The 23,693-nt window shown below is 46.6% G+C and overlaps 1 protein-coding gene across 1 annotated transcript in view; it reads right to left on the reverse strand.

Annotated features, from left to right (window-relative positions):
• Positions 1–22,385, reverse strand: part of LOC148026135 (uncharacterized) — a 103,967-nt gene extending 81,582 nt beyond the window's left edge. Inside the window, exons 1-2 of the mRNA XM_087693408.1 lie at positions 21,606–22,385; positions 21,173–21,480 (exon numbers count right to left, since the gene is read on the reverse strand). Of these exons, the coding sequence (XP_087549534.1) occupies positions 21,173–21,480; positions 21,606–21,959 (662 nt within the window). The 5' untranslated portion in view covers positions 21,960–22,385. The remainder of the gene's footprint in view (positions 1–21,172; positions 21,481–21,605) is intronic.
• Between the last annotated feature and the right edge of the window lie 1,308 nt (positions 22,386–23,693).

Genomic DNA, 23,693 nt, shown 5'->3' on the forward strand with positions numbered 1-23,693 from the left:
AGGACTCATCGATAGAGTCCCGCTTCGTCTTCTGCTCCTTCCTGGAAGCCGCTAACATCTTGCAGTCCTTCCGCAAATGTCCCTTCTTGCCACAGTGGTAACACTGGGCCTTCGACTTCTTCTTCCCGTCACCCCTCTCTGAAGCTACATAAGCCTCGCCTCCATAATGTGCCGGAAGCCACCCCTGTAATCTCAAGGATGTCTCATGCTCAAGAAGCATCGAGGTCATATGTGTGAAACTGACAGGAGTCGATGATGTCTGCGCCCGCAAAGCATTGGCCACTCCATCAAACTCGGGGGGAGCTTGTAGAGGACCGTCCCGACGAGATGCGCCTCGGGAAGAGCAGATTGCATGTGCCGAAGCTGGTCCTGTACATCTGCTGCAACTTCTGCCATACTTCAGGAGATGTCCTACAGGAGGTAACCGCCGGTAAGACCGCTTTAGAAATACACCGAAGCAACGCCGAGTAAGCACGGGCATCGTCCGAGTCCCATGTGAGCACCGCTTCCTCATGGTTGTCCTCATCAAAGTCTTCAGGAAGAGGAAAAGGATGGAGAGGTCGAGCAATAGCTCCACAGACGATATACTATAACCGCTTCTGCACAAACCAAGCTTTCATGACAGCACTCCATGTGAGATAATCAAGTCCATGTAACTTATCATCAGTGGAAGTGCACGGAGGAGCCATATGGAGAGGATAAGAAGAGAAGTAGAGAAGAGATGGAATGTAGAGAGGAAACACAGCCAAAACACAAGCACAGACGACAGAAAATGAGAGTTCACATGCAATATAACCCAAAATCTGATCAATAGAAGACAAAATCTGCTGCAAAAAGTCAAAAAATCAGTCAAAAACTGCCAAAAACAGCAAAAACGGCCTGAAGTAACAGTCACCCAGCCACGAGAGATGCTGAATCAGCAAAACGCAGACTGTAAACTGCAGAAAAACAGGTAGAAAACTGTCGCTAGCAGCTGCAGATGAAAAACGCAGGCAGCAGAGGGTGCGTAGGCAGCAGACGATGGCAAAACTGCAAAAAACGCAGGCTGAAAACAGCCCCAAAACAGGTCGCCTGGCTGCGACAGCAATCGTCTGATCAACAGGGGTACAAAACAGTCCTGAAATCAGCAAGAAAACACAGCAGAAACACAAATCCTGAAAACTGATACCATGTCAGAAGTGGAGCAGCGGTGGAAGCATAAACATGTGCTGAAATAAACTGCTGAAACACAAGACAAAAAGAGAAAAGAAAGAACACGATACAGATGAGAACTCAGATGTATGCACAGGAAATGGAATCCATATATCTGAACACGAGACAGTCGCATACAACAGTGAGTCACTGGCTGCGTGGGCACTGGCACTGGCTCCTCTCTCCACAGAGTCTGCAGATGGTGAAGATGAAGTGACTGACTGAGGAGGAGCCACTGAGTATAAATAGGCTGAAAAAGTGGGGAGCAATACTGCTGGTCGGACAGCATTAAAGCTGGCCGACTAGTGCATAAAATGCTCCACTGGCATAAAATGCCACACCAGAAAAATACCTAAAATACCTAATAAAAAATGCCCAGCCCAGATCAAGCTCAGACTCACACATGAGCTGACAAATACTCTGCTAACAGGTACATGCCAAGGACAAGAAGTAGGAGAACAAGAAGGATGAGAAGTAGGAAAAGAAGCCCAAGTGCCCACACCATGAGAAGGGCACTCATCCCGAGGAGAAGTGTTGGCAAAACTACCTCCATTTGAAGCCAAAGGAGAAGAATTAGAAGGACTAAAAGGCTACCCAAGTGATGACAGAGTCTGTCTTTGTGCATATATTTGCCAAGGAGGATACAGCTCTTACTTCTTCCACTCAAGAGAAGCCTTGGCTTGTTGACAATGGGACCTCTTCTCACATGACCTATACATAGGATTGGCTTCAAGAACTGAGTGCCAGAGGGGGGCACAGTTGCCATTGATGACAACTCTACAGTTTCCATTCGAGAAGTGGAAACTATTCCTTTCTTGCTCGACAAGCAATCTTCTTCGGCCAAAGTTCTCTATGTACCAGATTTAGGTTTTAACCTATTGCCTATTCATGGTCTTACACGGCTTGGTACCCGTGTGACCTTTACACAGGATGTGGTGACAGTGGAGGATGCTTCTACAGGTATCATTCTTTCGACAAGCACCTAGGAGGGTGGGCTTTATATGCTCACAGCCTTAGCCGTGTGGTCTCTCCATGAGCTTGGGCTGCTTTGGTATGCTCGTTATAGTCATCTTCACTTTGATGCAATCAGATGGGCTTCTTGGAAGATGCAGAGGGATTTCTTGATTTCCCTCTTATTCACGCTTTATATCCTAGCTATTTGAGGGGCAAACAACATAGGTAGCCTCATCCCCGGCTTGCTACTAGGAGGGCATCTACCCCACTTGAGTTGGTTTTTGTGGCGTACGAGCAGGTCATGGTGGCGAGTTTACTTCTAACCTCTTTTCTCAGTTTTGCAGGAATCACGGCATTCACGTGGAGTATACCCATCCAAACACTCCTTCAAAGACTGGTGTGGTGAAGCGCGCAAATCAGACCGTGCCAGAGATGGCCCGATCGATGTTGGAGCATCGAGGTCTTCCTCATATCCTTTGGAGTGAGACGGTAGCTATTGCGGTTCACATCCACAACTGCTCCCCAACTTCAGCGTTATAGGACACGACTCCTTATGAGGCTTTCTTTGGTCGAAAGCCTTCTGTGTCTCATTTTCACATCTTTGGTTGTGATGCTTTTGTCCATTGGACATGAAGAAGAGGAAGACGAAGCTTGACTCCAAGTCTAGTAAGCATATTTTCGTAGGCTACAACACTACCATGAAGGGCTATCACCTCTACGACCCAACGACATGGAAGCTTGAGGTGACCAAGGATGTGATCTTCGATGAGGCTTCGGCCTCTGAGGATCCTATTAATGGTTCTCTTACAAGTGATTCTTCACCATCGACTAACCCTCTCCCACCTCAATTCCACTTCTCTCTTCCAGGTTGCCTCTTCACACCCCTTCTTCATCTTCGGCTCCTCCCCCTCCTTCTCCATCCTCTACTCCAACTTCCCTACCACCTTTGATGGATGTGACTACTACCTCCACTTCATCGCATACTTTCACCCCTTCTACCTCCCCTCCAGAGTCTTCTAGGGATGCTCAGCCATCAAAGGGGGAGCCTTCTTCAAATGAGGACCTACCTTTCCTTGGTGAGGGGAAGTCCCTACATCTGACAGACGCATCGCAGGTACCGAAGGGTAGATAGTCTCCCTCGCAACAGGATGGGCCTATTCAGATTCCCCATTGGTACCGACAACTCATGCAAGATTTAAGTGTTTCTCAATTTCTTGCTTCTCCTATAGGTCCACGCAAATCCGCTCGCTTACATGCCCAGTAGAATAGTTCGCTTTGTGTGAACACGCTCTTATATCACAGATTCTTCATGCTAGTGAGCCTACTACAATTGAGGAGGCTCTTGCATAGGTTATTTGGCATCAGGCCATGCAGGAGAAGCTCAATTTCATCGAGCATAATCAAACTTAGGAGATGGTTCTACATCCCTCGGAAGCAGAAGGTGATAAGACCAAGTACCTTGCAGATGGTTCCTTGGACAAGCACAAAGCTAGGCTTGTTGCCAAGGGTTTCGCTTAGAGGGCAAGGTTGGACTATTTTGCACCTATGGCTCAGATGTCTACTATTTGAGTTATTTTGGCTCTTGCAGCCCACCACTGCTGGCCTATTTATCAAATGGACGTAAAGTTTGCCTTCTTGAATTGTGTCCTTGAGGACTTGAGAAGGGGATTTATGTTACCTAGCCTCCTAGTTTTCTTGTGCAGGGGAAGGGGGATTGTGTCTTTAGATTGTGGAAGGCCCTCTATGGCCTAAAGCAAGCTCCCAAAGCTTGGTACCAGAGGATTGATCGCTTCTTTCTTCAAGGTGGCTTCCATCAATCCGCTCATGACCCCAACCTATAGTTCCAAGTTGTGGGTGATGTGTGTCTTGCTCATTTTGTATGTGGATGATCTTTAACTTCTTCCTTGGATTGGAGATTTATTAAATAGCACGGGGCATTTTTGTTTCCCGGCACATGTACATTTCCGAGCTTCTCTCGGAGTTTGGTATGGCCAATTGTCAGCATGTTTCATGCCCCATGGACCTAGAGTCTAAGCTTTTTGTAACTCATGTTCCCCTTACAAATGCCACTCATTATAGGTGTCCTCGTGGCTCTCTCATCTGGCTTACTCACACTTGGCCAGATATTTCTTTTGTTGTGGCTCTGTTGTCTTCTTTCATGAAGACTCCCACTCAAGAGCATTGGACCACAACCTTGCGCATTTTTCGTTATTTACAAGGGACTCGATCCTACGGGATCATGTATGGAGAAGGGGTTACTCTCTCTAGTTGGAGTGATTTTGACTGGGCAGGTGATGTCGATTCATGGAGATCCACTATAGGTAATCCCTTCTCCCTTGGATCCAACATTATCTCGTGGAGCAGTAAGAAACAGCCTACTATGTCCCTTTCTTCTACAGAGGCAGAGTATCGTGCCTTATGTTCTACAACTATGGAGGCGGTTTGGCTTCACCACATATTGGCAGAGCTTGGCTTTCCTCAACCAGCACCTACACAGATGCATGTGGACAACCAAAGTGCTCTAGCTCTAGCCAAGAACCCTATGTTTGATGCTCGCACGAGGCACATCGAGGTTCAATACTGCTATGTTCGAGAGCGAATCATGGATTCCGGGTTAGCGATGGCCTACTATTCCATGGAGAACATAGCAAATCTCTTCACGAAGCCTTTGCCCAAGCTTCTATGCTTCATCACATGAGATTGTTGGGTTTGCACACACTCCTAGGATCTGAGAGGGGGTGTTAGCCTGCCTGTGTTAGTCATGTCAATCTGTCATCTCCCTTTCTCTGTGACCAGCATTTATTGCTGGTCGGCCAGCATTTATGCCCTCTCTTGGATCAAGCCAACCAATTTTTTGGTGCTATTGCTATTTATAGCAACACCCCCACTTGGCAGACACACACTCTCTTCAGTCTTCAGTCTTCCCTTTGCAGGTGCACACTCTGACACTTCGACTCTCTGTGCTCGGTGCTACCATCGTCATTAGCCTAATCTGGTACCCTCACTTACGCTTTGGGCTGCGTGCAAGGACTGATCAGTCCATCATCATTGTATCAGCATTCTTTTTCAATCAATGCAGTATTCTTCCCTCATCCTCTGCTTCCTCTCTCTCTCTCTCTTTGCTTCTATCTATGTTCATGCTTCTCTTTCGTTGCGCACTCTCACCAATCAGTCCTCGACTTCAAAAGCACATGGAAATGGGGACAAACTACTTTGCTGTATTGGTAGATTTTCTAGATGAGGATATGCTTGCTGTTTTGGCAAATAAAGCTGCGGCGAGGCAGCTAAAATCCCACCCTTGAGCCTGTTGGAGTTGGACATTCCCTGGACAGGCAGGAGTAGCAGGAGCAGTTGTGCTGGAGGACTGCCACATGGCAGCTGCGCAGTCAAACTGTGCAGTCAAACAGCTTTGTCCAGTTGGCTGCATTAATTGCAGCCGAGCTGCATTATTTGTGGCAATTTTCCCAACCTATTTGTAGGCTCTGATTTCAGCAGTCTCGTGTTTGGTATATGGACCATTTCCTGAGCATACTTCTGAGGTCTCTTCCTTGCAGTGTTCTCTTTTTCTTTCTCTTCTATCTTGTGTTCAGCAGTTTATTTCCGCACTTGTCTATGCTTCCATTGCTGCACCACTTCTGATATGGTATCAGATTTCAGGATATGTGTTCCTCTTGCTATGTGTCTTTGGTGGATTTAGGCCTATTTCTCTCTTCACTAATGAGGCGATTGCTTGTTGCTGCAAATCGACTTGTTTGCTGCCAATTATACTTGCATTTTCTGCATTTAATGCAGCGATAGCATCCATACACCCCTCCTGGATTTGCATTTTTAGGCTGTGCTGCTATTTTCCCCCTTTGCACTTCCTGTACTGCTGACGACTGCTATTTTTGCTCAGCATCTCTGCATTTTCAGGATCTGATCTTGGTCTTGCGCAAGGCAACATCCTCTGACTGATTTCTTGTGATCAACCTATGAATACTACGTGTGAACTCTATTTTTGTGCAGTTTGTGCTGTTTGGGTATTCTCTCTCTATCTACCTTCTATCTTCTCTTCTCCTCCTCTCCACATGGCTCCTCTGTGCACCTTCTCTACAAATGATAAGTTACATGGACCTAACTATCTTACATGGAGTTCTGTGATGAAAGCCTGGTTTGTGCAAAAGCGGATCCGGTACATTGTATGTAGAGCTATTCCTCAGCCTTAGCGTCCTTTTCCACTTCTCGAAGATTTTGATGAGGACAACCATGAGAAAGTTGTGCTTACATGGGATTCAGATGATGCGTATGCGTATTCTACTCTTCTTTGATGTATTTCTAAAGAAGTTCTATCGATAGTTACCTCCTCCAAGACATCCCCCAAAGCATGGTCGAAGCTTTAGATGTTGTACGAGACACCTTCCACCATGCCTCCAGTGACCCTTTATGGCCAGCTTCAACAGATGAAGTTTGAGCCAGTGGACACCATTTAGTCCTTGCTCTGTGCTACACAGGTACAAGACCAGCTTTGACACATGCAATCTACCCCTCCAAAGACACACCTCGTGGGAAAGGTACTCTAAACACTCCCCCCGAAGTTTGATGGAGTGGCGAATGCTTTGAGGACGCAAACATCATATACACCTGTGAGCTTCATAGTTATGTCCTTGATGTTGCTTCAGCATGAGAAATCTTTGCATTTATAGAGGAGGCTTATGTCTCATTGTGGAGGTTCTAGTGAGGCCTCTACAGCTTCAGAGAGGGGTGAAAGGAAGAGGAAGTCAAAGGCCCAGTGTAATCTCACTGTGTTAAAAAGGGACACTTGCGGAAGAATTGCAAGGAGTTAGCAGCCTCAGAGAAGGAGGAGAAGAAGAAGAAGAAGAAGCAAGATGTGAACTCCTCCAACAAGTCCTCTTCCTCAAACTCCGACTTTGATCCTCCGGCCAAGGAGAAGTCCAAGGCGCAAAAGGGATCCTCTTCTTCAAATCGAGGAAAGGGCTTGGCTGCCTCTTCCTCTATTGATTTCTGGTCCAAGTGATGCGGTCATCCCTCATAACTCTCTAGTACCAAAGAGGGAGTGAGAGAGGGTGGTGAGATGGGGCATCCAAGCCTCATCTATATGGGTATATAGGTGCACAAGTTCTAGAGAGGGACGTTCCTGACGCATTGATTGAAGTTTAGCAAGTTCAAATCCTGGAGTTGGGTATTGACTTCCAAGTTCATGATGGGCTATTACTTAACCAAGAGTAAGATTGACTCCTAGTTCGAGTTCACATGAGAGGACACTTTGGTGGTTTGGCCAAAGGCGGGAAATCCATGGTCACATATAGTTAGAGCATTTTTTACAAGATGGTATTGTATGCTACTACAAGACATTGATGAGATAGACATAGAGATATGCTATGGTTCTTCTCTATTTTAGGAGCTGGTACAATCAACATCGACATCAGGTTCTCTCTGAGGCATCTTGGTGGTGGCTTGATCTTATTGTGGTCATTTCATGTGGCTTTTGGCATTTTATGCCAATCAGCCAACATTTAATATTGTATGACCAACTACTGATTATGGCCTATTTTGGGACTATTTATTGTTGGGCTCCTCCTCCTCTTCAATCATCATCATTCTTCATGTGGTCTTTACGTTGGAGAGAGGAGTTGGTGCCAGTGCCCATGTAGCCGGTGACTCACAGCTGTACGCAACTGTCTCATGTTTAGTATATGGATTCCATTTCCCAAGCATCCTTCTAAGTTCTCTTCCTTGCAATGATCTCTTTTTCTTTCTCTTTTGTCTTGTGTTCAACAATTTATTTTAGCACTTGTCTATGCTTCCATCGTTGCACCACTTCTAACTAAAATGTGGTCCGCCTGAGCACATTGAAGAGTGAAATGGTCCGCAAGCAATTGTGCAAAACCTATTCCATGGACTTGCTCGGATTGCAGTCCTCCGTTTCTTGTGCAGTCGGTGCAACTTGCTCATTGTTTTGTGATCTCATTAAAGATCAAGAACCATCAAATGTTTCTAATGGTTTGGATATGGACATCTCACAAGATTACGTCATGGATGTCCTCTTGTACTTGCCTAAAGAGGAGTCCGGAATGTAGGTATTCCCAATGAGTTTTTGAGACCTATGCCACTCACTTGCCTACACCTTTGATAGCCTTGTGCCAACAGATTTAGACAACTGGATATATGACACCCTCTTGGAAGGAGGTCTAATTCAACTGATCCCTAAAGTGCAGTCCCCCTCAACCTTGAAGGATTGATGACCAATCTCGTCAATGGGCTCTGTGTATAAGATCTTTACCAAAGTCCCAACTAGCAGATTGCATGAATATCTTCTAAACATTATTCACCCTGCCCAATATGGATTTATCAAAGGGTGCGATACTCTACACAACATCCTTAATGTCCAAATGGGAATAGATTATGCTCAATACACGAAACAAGAAATGGCGATGGTTCAGTTGGACCTTGGAAAAGTCTTTGATCATTTGGCATGATCCTTCTTGAGTCAGTTGATGCAAGGCATGGTTTTGGTCTAAAAATGTTTGGACTTATTAATACTATTAGCATGGATTCCTCTTCAAGAGTTTTGCTCAATGGTGGTGTCATGACACCCTTTCCCCTTCGTCAATCGGTTAAAGAGGGTTGCCCGTTGAGTCCTTTGTTCTTTACCTTGGCCACTAACCCCATTCTCATAATGTTGTCACATCTAGCAACCAATGGCAAGGTTGTCAGACTGTCTCTGCCTTCACAGGAACAATTGGAAGGTTGATCTGGATAATAAACAAAGAGCAATGGCCACATGGGACTTATTCGCCCTTGCTTCGGGACTATACATTAATCCATCCAAGTTTGCCCTTATCAGCTACATTGAGGGTGATCTCCAAGCCTTGGGCTGCCAAGGTGAGGTGGTGCTTAAAGGCTTGGTTTTTAGGGACTTGGGCTATCCCTTGGAAATGCAAGTTTCGCCTAAAGTGCTAATAGATTGGATCTCCTTGGGTATTATGGATAAGTTTGTGTATCGAAAATCACAAGCTTACCTCTTTCACATGAGATTAAAAATAGCGCAAAAAATCATGATACCAATGGTTTCATATTAAATTCCCTTGCTCCCTTGGCTAAAGTTTCATTTACAGCAAATAACTCAACCCATTCAGTTTTTGCTTTGGAAAAAAGATTCTACACGGATGGGTATCTCCTAGATCTCCTGGCACCATGTTTGTACTCCCAACAGAATGGGTGGTGGGGCTATTCTAGATTTAGAGACACGCGATTGCTCTTCGTTGGTCACTGTTCCATGTGTTGTGTGAGGGTAGGCAACCCTAGTCCTTGATTGCCAAATTCTTCCTTGAGACTCAAGGTATCAAGCATGGGTGTCACGGGGATGTGAAATTTTTTAGATGCTTTAATCTTGCTGATAACATTTGAATAAGTTATTAATGAAATGTGCAAGGTTGTTTAAGCACATGCGATGCACATGGCAGATATTCCATACTAGATGTGGAGGAGGTCTCTAGGTAACCAAACACAAATCTGGTGAAGCCTGAAGGGAGTGGAAGAGGTCACTAGCTATGAAGGATTGACGCCAAGGTAGAAGTAATGTTGCCAGTGGTAGGGAAGATGCGCCAATTGAAGATGGCGGAAGAAGGCCACGAACTACAATGTCCTACGATAGGGGTGTGGGCAGCAGCGATGTGAGGAGAGAAGTGTCAAAGTGATGGAAGAAGAGGGGTGAAGAATGACTAAAGTGGGGTGTGGAATGAATGAAGTGACTACCTATTTATAGGCATAAACTGTCTAGGGTGGTCTACCACTATGTGGACACCCACCACTGAAAAAGTGGCCAAAATGTTAACACCATCCCTTTTTGGGGCTGTTACTGCAAAACCCTAAATGAAGTGTGTGTAAACTGAAGAAATGGTTTGTCAGCACCCTCTCTCAAGCCCAAAAAGGGATGAAGAAAAAGGAGCAAAGAGAGATACACTGAAGATGGACAGGATCTCGAAGATCCAAGATTTCCACCTGAAAGGTAATCTATAGTAAGGAACAGTAGACTAGATGAACTATAGAACCTAACTCCACCTTGGGAGAGAAGCCACTAGTTCCGTAACTCCATGCTGGAAGGAATTCAAAGGTCTCGTCACCAAGTCATAGCTCAACCTCCAAGGTCCCAATCTAGGCACCTGAAGATCCTAGGTATCAATAGGAGAAATGATTGCTCCAAGTCAGCCATCCCCAAAGAGTAAATGGTGGGTGACAAACTTCATGATGAGTAGGTGCCCCCCTTGAGGGTGGAGACACAAGGGCCCCCTCTAAGGGCAAAGAGTGTACATCCCCCTCTAAATCCCCTCCTGCGAGAGAGAGGGAATCTAAAAACTCATGGATCACGGACTCCAAATCATCGAATGACAAAGGAAGTGATGTCGGGCGTACCAAAGAAGGTATCTGGGGTGTCAAAGATGTCGAAGAACCCCAAGAAGTGGACTCTTGAACCTAAGTAGTCAAGGGCGGGGAAAGGTGAGGTTCATGCAAAGCCAAGGGTGGGCAACAATCGCTATCTCTCAATGGAGTGGACTGCGAAGCCAACGTAATGGAAGGTGCCAAATAGCCACTATCTCATAAAGGAGCGGATTACTGAGGGAACGGTATCCAACAATCACAATCTCTTGGTGGAGCAAACTGCAAAACTATGCTTTGTCAGGGTGGCATTCCTAAAACCCTAAAAGAAGTAGAAGCAACCTCCGTAGCATATTGCAGTGGTCATGAGGAGGCTATGGCACCTAGCCATTCTCCTTTTGCTCGATACGAGTACGTGCGCATTGGATGTATTTTATCGCCTTGAGTATAAAAATCTGAAAGCCGATGCAGAATAAACACAATGGACCAAAAGGGAGAGGTGGCACAACAAGTACCCAAGGGTAGATGCATATACTCCGATGATATAGGGAGCAAAGATCCATATCAGCAGGGTTCCAGTGATGTCAAACGAGAAGCACCCAATGGTCTGTCCATTTGCCTATGGACAAGTCATAGCACTAGAGTGTCAACCTATAAAAAGGGAGGGTGGGAGGGAGAAAAAGAGAAGGATATCTCTATCTTCAAGTGATGCAGCTGAAGGGGGGAAAATTAGTAGATGACGTTGAATCCACAACCCATCTTTGCCTTCTCTGATACAAAGGATCTTCGTGGCTCATTGCACGTCTCCAGCTCTAATACCATGTCAAAAAATGCCAAAGAGACAAAGAGACAGTAGGTTTGCAGAGAGACACGAAGTGTATACAAGAAACACTGAGAGAGAAAAAAAACTCAAAAACACAAGAAGAATAGGGTTATGATACAATAAATCATGCTATGAGAAGAAAATTTGATATAGCGGAGCTGAAGCTCAGAGGATAACTGCATTGTCCTGTCTCAATCAGGTGGCAGCACCTATGGGGAATCTACACAATGAAGGGAGTGAAACGCAATCCTCCGTGCAGTGGGCTATCGAAGTAATCACTGGAAGGTCAAGGACAGCTGTTGAGGGAGCAAACCACAATCCTCTGATGCCGTCAAAGTTATGGAGGATGATCATCTACACAATCCAGGGAGCGAACCGTAGTCCTTATATGCCAAGGAGATGGCCTAGGCAAAAAAACGCAAATCCCAGAGTGTTTTGGAGCTATCAAACACAAGAAGAGCAACCCACATGCTGACACCAAGGGATGGATGATGACGCCAGATGAAGGGACAACCACCAAGAGGGTAAACACAACCTGTGAAGGCCTATCAACCCAAAAACGCAGGTACTTGGGGCTGCAGAAACTGATGCCAAATGGATAACGTCATGCTAGGGAAGGTGACGCCAGATGTGGAGTTCTCAAGGTAGCCAAATGTGAATCTAGTGAAGCTTGAAGGGAGTGGAAGAGGTCACTAGCTACGGAGGACTGACGCCAAGGTAAGAGTGACATTGCCAACTGTAGGGAAGATGTGCCAGCTGAAGATGGTGGAAGAAGGCCATGAACTGTAATGTCCTTCAATAGGGGATGTGGGCAACAACAGTATAAGGAGAGAAGAGCGTCGGAGTAATGGAAAAAGAGGGGTGAAAAATAACTAAAGTGGTGTGTGGAAAGACTGAAGTGACTGCCTATTTATAGACATAAGCTGTCTAGGGTGGCGCACCATGGCGCCAATTGAAAAAGTGGCCAAAATGTGGGCACTAGCCCTTTTTGGAGCTGTCAGTGCAAAGCCCTAAATAAAGTGTGTAAATTAAAGAAGTGGTTGGCATATATGGACCATGAGAAATGCATTTACCTTTGATGCTTCATCAAGCATACAGAGTCATATAGCCCACGTGAAAGGGCTTCTTCATTGGCAGCTAAACTTGATTGAGTTAATAGATATTCTCCCTAGATAGAATTTGCTTGTTTGGCACATTGCAGCTTCTTTTGCCTCCCTTTAGTCACTCTACTTCCTTTGTACCTTCATCATGACTATACACAATGGCCTAGAGCCATGTTGCATTTTGTAATCATGTGATCTTGTACTTTTTTTCATAATTAATGCAATTACCTTTTATGAGAGAGAGAGAGAGAAGGCTACCATTGGAGAAGAGCGAGGAGCGATGGCGGGCCTTCATCCCGCCTGGCCTAGCGAGCGCGTCGTTCACCCTGTGCAGCCGCGAACCCCGTCAGGACGTGCCGTTGCTGCGCTCGTCAGTCCCTCTCGTGGCCACGCCTGTCGCAGCTGCCACCGCCCGTCTGTACCTGCGCCTCATGCCTGCTCGCTGGACGCCTGCTGCGACTTCGCCTGTCCGCCTGCATCGACGTCTGGCGTCTGCCCCTCCTGTCGAACGCTGCCCCGCCTGACGACCACCCTGCCTGACGCCTGCGCCGCCTGACGTCCGCCCTGACTGACGCCTGCCCCGCCTGTCGTCCGCCCTGCCTGACATCTGCTCCACCGGTGGTAGACTTCTCTGTGTCAGCGTGCGGGGCTGCCGCAGCCACATTTACACCTCCCCCGTGTTTCTCCTATTACCCAGCACCCCGGGTCCTCTGCGCGTGTCTGCCCGGTTCTCCGTTGCAGTCCTGTTGCTGTAGCCGGGTGGTGCGCCCCCTGATCTGTACACAGAGGGAGAGAGAGAGAGAGAGAGAGACGCCTGAACGAGTGCACGCATGTTCGCCTGTGGTCCCCTGCTTTTCGTCCGCGTGCAGAGCTAAGGAAGCAGTATGGCTGGCCTGGATATGGATTTTCTAGACCGAACGGTGGCAGCCCTTGGCCCTGATTCCGATACAGAGGAGCCGGAGGATATGGTGCCCTGCACGGAGGAGATGCCTCCGGGTTCTGAACTGCCGCCTGCGGGCAAACGCTCCAAGCATACTTCTGACGAGCCAATGGGTCCTCAGGAACGTTCCTATGCGCAGGTTGCCTCTGATCCGGTGGATTCGCAGGAGATTGACTGGGAGCATTTGCTGGACTTTGCCAATACTCTGCTTGGCGATTATGTCCAGCACAACAATGAAACTTTTTCTGACGCGGGAACTGATGATGTGCTGGAAGCCACGGTGGACCCGAAATCAGTCTTGCGGTCCTTCTCGGTGTTTTATGACCGTGCAGTTATACTTTTCTTCACTGGCAGGATCCCACTGCTTTCACATATTCACCAGTGGATGCACCATTTATTGCAAGGGGAGTGTGTTGAGGAGATCTTCCTTGGACCTCGCGGCTTTTATGAGGTGCTGTTGAAATCGGAAACACATTGAGCTGAGCTCCTGTCCAAGCTGCCATTATTCTTTGATCGCCGCTTGGTCCATGTTGTACCATGGCGCCCTATGGGCGATTTCCAGCGTCTACTTCAACGAGAATGCCCGGTATGGGTGGAAGTGGAAAATTGTCCGGCGGTTTATTGGCCATTATTGAAGGATGCAATGGCCGTTGTGGGAACAATGCTAGTGCCCCCAAGCCTCAGGGCTATGAATCGAAACCGTTTATGCATGTTATGGGACACAGCCAGGAAAAGGCCTGCGTGGCTTCGCCTCAATTGTTCTGGCATGCATCCTTTGCATTTTCGCTTGAAATGGGGCAACTTTGCAGGCCACTACTTTTCATGTGGTAAATTGGGGCATTTCATGGCCGAATGCCCTGAAAGACAACCGTCTTCCGAGGATGCGCAGGTTGTGCTGCCTAAGGATGACATGGTGCTTGATGCCCCGACACAGGAGGCCCTTCAGCCACCAAATGTCGTGGATAAAGGCAAACAACAGGTCCTGGGTTTGGATTCTCATAGCACTGATTGGATTGAGGCACGTCAAAAAAAAGGTAAAAAGTTGGATGCAGGCCTGGCGGATCCTGGGCCTAATACTTCACAGGATTCCGTGCGCACGTATATGCGCAGGAAAGAAATGTTCACTTCACAGCCGGCTGCGCGTACTATGGCCCCGTCTGCCCCCCGTAATCAGTCTACAAGGAAAGACTATACAGACGGCCCCAAGGGCCCACCTGCTAAGCTGGCGTTTGATACAAAAGGTAATGTGATTACACCCTGGGATCAGCGTTATCCCCGCCCCACTCCCAAGGCAGTGGATGTTCCTTCTACCTCTAAAGCAGGTCGCCAGAATTCGTTTGCAGTATTGGCTGATTTTCTGGATGAGGGCGTCCTAGATGCTCTCGCGGAAAAGGTGAAATCGAGGCAACAGGCGCCTCGTTTCTGACTCCCTTTTTTGAAGATATATGAAGATAGCCACGTGGAATGTGCGAGGCATTTGCTCTCGCCATAAGCAACATGCCATGTGGACTGTCTTGCATGAGAACCAGTGGGATGTATTGTGTGCAGTTGAGCACAAAAGTCACGCTGAAGCAGGGAAAATTGTGGATTGTCATGGCTTCCGTCTGTTTTATGTAGGGACACATGCTACGCACTATTCGGGCGTGCTGATGATTGTCCATGAGAAATACCAGCCTGTTCTTGTCAAAAATGATGTGCAGGGCCGCTTTCTGGTAATCGAAGTCTTATTTGAAGGAGAGATTTTATGGTTGCTGGGCCTCTATGCTCCGAATGATCCCGCATCCCGACGGGATCTTTGGTCGACTTTGCAGGGCTCCATGTCACTTGGCCGAAGGGGGTTTTTGATGGGCGATTTCAATATGTGTGTTGACTCTTCTCAGTCCACTTCAGGGCATTCGGTAATGGATACGCCGGAAAGCCGGGTGTGGAATTCCTTTGCTTTGCGCGTGCTTAAGCAAGATCTTTGGTCGTGGCTTCACCCTTCTTTTTCAGGCTTTACTTTTCATTCTGCACAATATGCAACTACTTAGTCGCGGTTGGACCGAATGTATATCATGCAAGGGGATGATTTTCTGCCCGAGATGCTGGAAATGAAGGTCTTGCAGCAATATGCGTTGTTGGACCATTTCCCCCTCCAGCTTGAGATGCGGGCACAATCTATTGCACATTTTATGCAATTGCTGGATAGGCTCCCTTTACGTTTCAACTCCTCTTATTTAAAGCATCCCATTTTTCAGGGCTATATGCAGCAATTGATTGAGAGGTTCTTATTGGACTTCGCCTCTGACGGCCTGGCTGCATTTGCCCGGCTGCTCTCTAATGTGCAGCGGGTTGCTCGGCAGTATGGGATTCATCATGCCTCTCTTTGCCGGCGACGTCGACATGCAGCAGAGGACTTACTGGCTTTGGTCCGTTCCTTGCTCGTGGATTCCCCAGATGATGATTTTCTGCTGTCACTGGAAAGGCGTTTGGCCTATCTTATTCAAGTCTTTCAGTTGAAATCTTATCAGCAGGCCAAGCTGCATAACTTGACTGACACATTGCAAGATAGTGCCTGCCAGTCTCATAAGTTCTTTCGCGCCTTGCATGCTTCTCCGGCTCGCGAAAATATGACTAGACTCCAGGATTCGAAAGGTCGCATGGTCACTGATCCGCAGACCATTGTCACTATGTGCAGAAATTATTTTATGGAACTTCTTGGTTCTTCTCCCTTGCCTTCTAGCCAGGTTACGCATGCCCGCTCGGTCTTCTATCATCTGGTCCGCCAGCAGGTTCCACTTGATATGCAAGCCACTTTGGAGGCGGATATTTGCGAGGAGGAGGTTATGGATGTTTTGTTGCACCTGCCGAAGGATAAAAGTCCTGGTTGGGATGGTCTCACTAATGAATTCTTTGAGAACTCGGCCACGCAGTTGGTGAAGCCATTGGCGGTCATGTGTCAGCAGGTTTGGGAAACAGGGGTCATGCCTTCCTCATGGAAACAAGGCCTTATCAAACTGATTCCCAAGGTCCCTTCGCCGTCAAAGCTGCAACATTGGAGACCAATTTCTTTTATGGGTTCGATGTATAAAATCTTCTCCAAAGTGCTGGCGAATCGGCTTCACAAGCACCTTCCAGCTATTGTGCATCCTCTCCAATACGGTTTCATCAAGGGCCGCAACATTCTGCATAATATCTTGAATGTGCAAATGGCTATTGACTATGCGCGGCACTCCAGTCAAGAAGTGGTATTGATTCAATTGGACTTGGAAAAGGCGTTTGACTATGTGGACTGGTCTTTCATTGCAGATCTCATGTCTGCTATGGGCTTTGGTACCCGGATGTCCCGATTGATCTACACCATTAGTGCTACGGCTTCTTCAAGAGTTATGCTCAATGGTGGGGTTACAGAGCCATTTGTCCTTGCACGCTCAGTCAGACAGGGTTGCCCTTTGAGTCCTCTCTTCTTTGCCCTGGCGACTCACCTAGTCCTTTCAATGTTATCCTCAATGGCGGCTTCTGCTCAGCTGGTAGGATTGTCTCTTCCTTTGGGGCAGCACTTCATTAGCCAATCTTTGGCTGATGACACCTTTATGATTTTGCAGGCAGACAGGGACAACATTCGAAAGGCATTAGATGTTTGGACTCTCTTTGGTCAGGCCTCTGGTCTTCGCATCAATGCCTTTAAGTCGGCCATTCTCAGTTACACGGAGCCTGATTTACAGTCATTAGGCTGGCAGGGCCAGGTGGTTTCCCGTGGATCCATTGTCAGGCATCTTGGATACCCGTTGGGAGTGGATGTACGGCCAAAGGACCTACTGGCGTGGATTTCACAAAAACTGGCGGCGAAGTTTATGTATTGGAAGTCGCAAGCGTGGCCATTCCATGTGCGCCTCAAAGTGGCTCAGACAATTATGCTACCAATGCTAACTTATTTCCTGCCATTGCTACCGTGGACGCCTACTACTTTGAAGGCTCTCACTCATCCCATTCGTTTCATGCTATGGAAGAAGGATTCCCTGCAGGCAGGCATTTCATGGATTTCATGGTCACATACATGCACCCCTAAACGCATGGGTGGTGGCGCTATTTTGGATGCAGAAACTCATATGCTGGCTCTTCGTTGGTCTCTTTTTCGTGCCATGTGTGTGGATCATCACCCGTGGACCATCATAGCCCGTTATTTTCTTGAGGACAGCGGGCTACGCCATGGTAACACACGGCTTTGGGCCTCCTGGTGGCATGTCCTTAATGCTGACTCTCGATTTTCCAGTCCCTCTTCTTCTTTGTTACTGCACTTGGTCGGCTCTTGGAAAGTGGTGCTCCAAAAGGCCCGTTGGCATCCAGTAGGGGACCGCTTGCAGACTAACTCCTTTCAACTGGAATTGTTGGCAGTATCCAGATTACTTTCATGGGGAGACAAACATCAGCTCAGACCGAGATTTAACCGCATGGCCCGTTTAGGTGTGACTTCGATTGCGGATGCTACCCTTGCCACTCGCAATGTCCTCGCCTCGTTTCGGACTGCTAGGAGACTCTTCAGGATCCCGCGCGGATACCGTGGTTTATGGGAAAAGCTTTTGTTGGAGCTTCAGGGTAGGCAACCCTTTCCTGCCCTGGCTGTGGATCGTCCTTGGCAGGACTGGGACCTTGCAGGCCGGTTGAGTCTGGAAAAGGCCTCTACTAATCAGGTGTATCATCTTCTCATTCAAGATCACCACTGGCTGGGTGTGAAAGCTAATACTGTTTGGGGACTGCGGAAATCGCTGTCATGGTGGCAGGCGACGCTGATGGAGGGCTGGCGGAATAAGGCACCTTTCAAATGCAAAGTCTTTCTTTGGCGGGTAATGATTGGTGGTCTTCCTCTTGCCTCGGCCCTTTCCAAGCGTCGAATCTCGAATGGCAATTGTTTCTTCTGTACCACTACTGCGGAATCGGCCCGACATCGTTTTCTTTCTTGCCCGCTCGCCAAGAATATCTGGTTACTCTTGTCGCAAATCTAGCGCGCGGTGGTGGGGTCCTCACTAACTCCTTTCGATTGGGTTTTTGTGCGCCCAAAGTACCCCACACCGCCACAGTTACATATGCAAATCTTATTTCACTTTTTTAGATACTGGGGATGCTGGCACATTTGGACCACGCGCAATGCTTTTCTCTTTGATTCGGCCTCTAATGTACCGCGACATATTGCCAAGCTTAAAGGGCTCTTGCATTGGCAGCTAGATCTCATTCGACACTCCGACTTGCTCCCTCGGGAGGATTTGCATCCCTGGCATATGGCAATTACCTCTGGGTCGTTGCCATGATTGGTGTAACCTTTTTAGTGCATTAGTATGGGATTTCCCACACGTTGGCCTAGGGCCCTCGTGTCTCTTGTAATCATGTAATCATGTAATCTTGTACCTTTTTTCGTAATTAATACAATTACCTTCTACGAAAAAAAAGAAGGCTACCATTGCTACTTCAATTGTCGATGGGCCATTTCTAGCCGATAGGAGACCCTCTACGAGTTGGTGGAATTGCCCATAAGAGACTACAATAGTAAGGTGACAACAATTTGAGGGTTGTTTCAACCAAGCAACATCATATTTAGGGCGTTCCATCAATGAAGACAACTTTCATGGCTATCTAAACAGAACAACAATTGATTTCATCCATTTCCCCACAATAGACGTCTAAATCTTCTCTCCTTGCCATTCTCTCTTATCCTCCAATCTATTCCCATCTTTCCTCGGTAATCTTCAGCAAAATCAACCATAAGAGGTGGAGGTTTTGACTAATCTCTGCCATGTCAAGAAGCATGCTCAAAAATTGAAGACCTAGAGACTTGAATTTCAATCACTGAAATTGGGACAATTTCAATCATTGAAATTGGGACAATTTCAAGAGATTCAAATGGCTATTCAGCTAGCAATATTTCTGGTTAAATTTGTCACCCAACAAGCACAATTGAAGACCAATCCCTAAGTAAACCAAGGGGAAAATTGGCTTTAAGGCTTGTTGGTCATTTATGACAACAAGAAGCAATTGGAGAGCAAAGGAAATTCAAGGAATCTCATTGTATTCCATCCAAATTGCAATTTAAATTAAAGAAATACTACAAGGGGTGTTAGTTTGAGGGCAAACGGGCTATCCATTGTCCAAGATTAAGTGGTAACGTTTGCATTTTCAGTTTATGTGAGTTTTATGCTTGCTGTAATTGTTGATTAATCAAGTCATTACCACCCTCTCTAAGACAAAAGGCTGGTTTCAAAAGACCCCCCTCTTGAGGATTGAGGATCCGTGGATGAAGACCGAGAGATGACAAAACTTACTGAAGGAGGGGAAAAAGTCATGGTTAGGTCAAAGAGGCCCCAATCTCCACCATATGCATACAATGAAGGCTCTTGTCAACAAGAAAGAGTGAAGGACACACACAATGCCACAACTCCAAATGTCTTCACGTAACGCAAGTTGAGGCTCACAAGCAAGAGATAAACATGGAGAAAGACATAGATAATCATGCATGCTAACATAGGTTTATCATGGGCAACCCTTTGTCCAAAAACATTTGAAGCATAAATTGACACCACCACCATCTTCTCACCCCTCACCAGCATTTGTGCCACCACCAATGAATCTTCTTCATCTACCCAAGCAAGCTTAGGGAAAAAGGAATCCCTAATTAGAATTATGGTCCGCCCTTTACTCGAGCATCCCGTTGCTGGTGAGGAAATAACGAAATATATTTCTAAATTTCTCTTCATCCTCTTCACCATTGCATTCTGTTCACTGATTTTAATCTCTTGCAGCCCAGCTTTGCACTTTTGGTGGACAGCCACCTTTTCACAGCACTGTCCATCAGTACACATATTTCTTTTCTAATCAGCAATACCATCACTTGATGAAAAATCTTCCATCTCAATATTGTTATCCACCTTTAGTTGATAGAGAGAGCGTCCCTTGTCTCCCTCTTCAAAGGCAGTTGTGGAAGTTTTGGTCCTTCCCAACTTACTAGAGGCCAGGAAGTTGGATGGCACAAAATGTTCCCTCAAGGTCAAGGTTGTGGGCATCCTTGACCCACTTTACAAGTCCATGAGATTTATATCTTCCCCCGCTGAGACATATCGAGACTTGGGGATGTGATTGCTGCAGTTTTCTGTTGTCAATGTTCCTATGTCGAAGGACCACATCAACAAGATGACACAGCTATGAAGTGAGATTTTTGTCATGGAAAGGACGTTGCTTTGGAGTTAGGGTGATCACAATAAAGGACCACATCAATAAGATGACACAGCACTGGAGTGAGATTGTTGTTGTCGGAAGGACATTGCTTTGGAGTTAGGGCAATCACACTGTTTAATCAACAACAGCACACAAGCTCCAAGCAGGGCATTACAAAATCCTTCATTTCTTCTGCTCTTCTCAGCCTCAAATTGACTAAGGGTAGTGATGTAGACTGCAAAAAGTGAATTCTTCAATCAGAAACAGCTATCACCTGCCACTTCAGGATGACTTGCATTCCCTCCTTATGTACACAGCCCCAATTATGGGGTAGGCTAATCACCTAAGACCAGACTATTCTGCACATTAAATGGCAATATGGTGGATACCTTTGGTCTCCCTAGCAAGTTGTAACAAGGGCACTCAGCATTAAGAACAGGGTATGATGGTAGGCATTTGATGTATCAGTAATCATTCTGCTTTAAATGAGAATTAGATTTGTTTATATCTTTAGATGTGTCACGAGTGATTCATGCCTGTGGATGAATCTATTTCACTTCACTACTGGAAAATAAAAGATGATGTTAGAGGTTGATGTCTTACTCTGAGGAGATGGTAGGTTCAGTGAATCGTGGATCCACTGCATATTTGTAAACTAAAAATGCCACTAGAACACTCAAGATCGCAATAAGATGGAAAGAAGCACGCCATCCAGCGACACCGAGAACTGTGGTTCCTGCCAAGAGAACTGACAAAACATTTCCAATTATGCCACCGAGGTTTCCAGTGAACTGCAGCCAACCGAACGCAAGACCACGGTTGCCCTCATCTGTAGCATCTGCCACCATGGATTGAATTGCAGGAATCACCATTGCAAGGCCTATCCCATTAAGTGCTCTGGATATTGCTACCTTTGCCAATAGAGATACAAGTAACAGCAAGTCAAAGAGGGTGAAGCCTAAGCATAAAAAGTGTCAGCGTCATAGATGTATCTGAAATTCAATTGTTGAAAATTTGAGGAAATTCTCCATGATACCTCTAAAAAAGATGTAGAAATGCCTACACAAAAGGTTGCAGCCGCCCACAATATGGCACCAAGAGCTATAACATTTGCACGGTTGTGATGCTGGGACATGAATGCCGCCAAAGGGAAGCAGAGCATTTGCACAATGGAGCGCAGCAGAGTGAGACTCCCGAGCCGGGTCGGGCTGGCATGCAGCGAGAGGCCGACTTCTCTGTAAACGCCTGGCAACAGGGCCTCGTCTGCTCTCTCCATGATGCCTGCAAGGTTGACCACAAAGAGGGTGCAAAGCAGCCTGTCCCTGCACAAAATCCACCCCAGATAATTATGCTTCTCATGGGGACCATGATCCCAACAAGAGCGACCCATGGTGGTGGGCAGAATGGGCGAAACCAATGCGAGTTATTGGGGATGGGCTTTAGAGTGGCATCATAGTTGGAGATTGCCAATGGGCAGTATGAAAAATGGTGAGGAGCTTGTAGATCTGGGCAAAAATGATTCCACAGAAAGGGAGTGAGCTTTAGAGAGACGGAGGGTGAACGGTCGAGATTCGGACGGCCTTTGTTTTTTTAAGATAGACAGACAGGAAGGGGGAGAGAGAGAGAGAGAGAGAGAGAGAGCACGTGCACAGGAAGGAGAGGCCCGAGGGAGAGAAAGAGAGAGTGAGACAGAGAGCGCGTGCAACAACAGAGAAGAGTTGCTACAGAGTACAGACCCAGCCTGAGGCAGTGAGGCCCTGAGCCTTGAGGAGCTCCAAAAGTTCTGGATCCCTCATTTGACCTCGGAGGCTCGGACCCCTGGAATTTACGTCGAGATTCCCGCCAGTCATAATAATCCTCTTGACCGAGAACTACCATAGAAGATCTATGAACGAGAACTTACTTACTACTAGCCCGCGGCCCTGGCCCCTCACCCATCGCTAAGGGCCGTTTCCCACAACGCGTTTGCCAACCAAGGACACTAGTGAACCTCAGAGCCCAGACCCTTCAAAGTTCACACTACATCTGCGCTTTTTTCTTCTTCTTCTTCTTCTTCTTTTGGTTTGGGACGTTTCATTTGTAAAGCTCCTTAACAAGTGAATCCGATGACTAGATGCAACATGTGGCCAAATTACGTCGTTCTATTATCTATAATTTTCATTCCTTTTCGTGCACATTGCCAAACCCATTAGTGGGAAGGTGCTCTAAGATTTCACAAGTCATTAGCTCTTAGCCGATGAGTGGCCTTGAGGATTAGATGACTTTGTAAAACAATTCTAACTCTGTAATTTTTTTACAATCATATGCACCCAAGCATTCACACACTTGAAATTTTTACCCATTGCCATAGTACAATGTGATTCACAAACTCACAAAAATTTGGCACTAAACTTGAGTTCTTGTAAGCACTAGCCTCGAATGGATCGCAGATGCATATCGGGTGTACATTGTACCCAACTAGCGTTCCTGGCGCGCTTCGCGCGCAAGGAACGCTATCCCGCTTCGCGGGGTTTGAGGGAAGTGAAGATGCCATGCTATCACTTCCCTATCGCACGGCAGCTTCACTTCCCTATCGCACAGTAGATAATGCTATCACAAAAACATCACATGCTTTACTCTCCTCTACTCACAACCCCTCTATCTCTCATCCCATTTACACCTCCCCCCTCTATCCACACTCACTCAATCACTCCCAACCTCTCTCTCTCTCTCTCTCTCTCTCTCATATGTATAAAAGGCCAAATATGCATTTGCATCAAGGAGTACATAGACTCATATATACATGCAATGACCATGCACCAAACTTATAGACTTGTATCTATACTTGCTCTGCATAGCAATTAGAAACAACTTGTATCCTTGGATGTTACAATGAGAAATAACATTCCTACGGTGAAACGAACCACAAATAAAAGATATATGAGCCACACCACAAATTTAAGTTTGTCCAAGCATTGCATGCAAGCTCCCAGTATTAATAACCCACATAGGTGAAGCAAAGCCCGAAACCAAAGTTTCTTCTAGAGACTGCACCAATAACCTTGCACCACAATTTCAAGTATCAACAAACAACTTGTATCCTTGGATGTTACAATGAGAAATAACATTCCTACGTTGAAACGAA

This window comes from Lygodium microphyllum, chromosome 14 (assembly GCF_053477565.2).
Source record: "Lygodium microphyllum isolate KBCC chromosome 14, Lygodium_microphyllum_v1.1.10, whole genome shotgun sequence".
Classification (NCBI taxonomy): domain Eukaryota; kingdom Viridiplantae; phylum Streptophyta; class Polypodiopsida; order Schizaeales; family Lygodiaceae; genus Lygodium; species Lygodium microphyllum.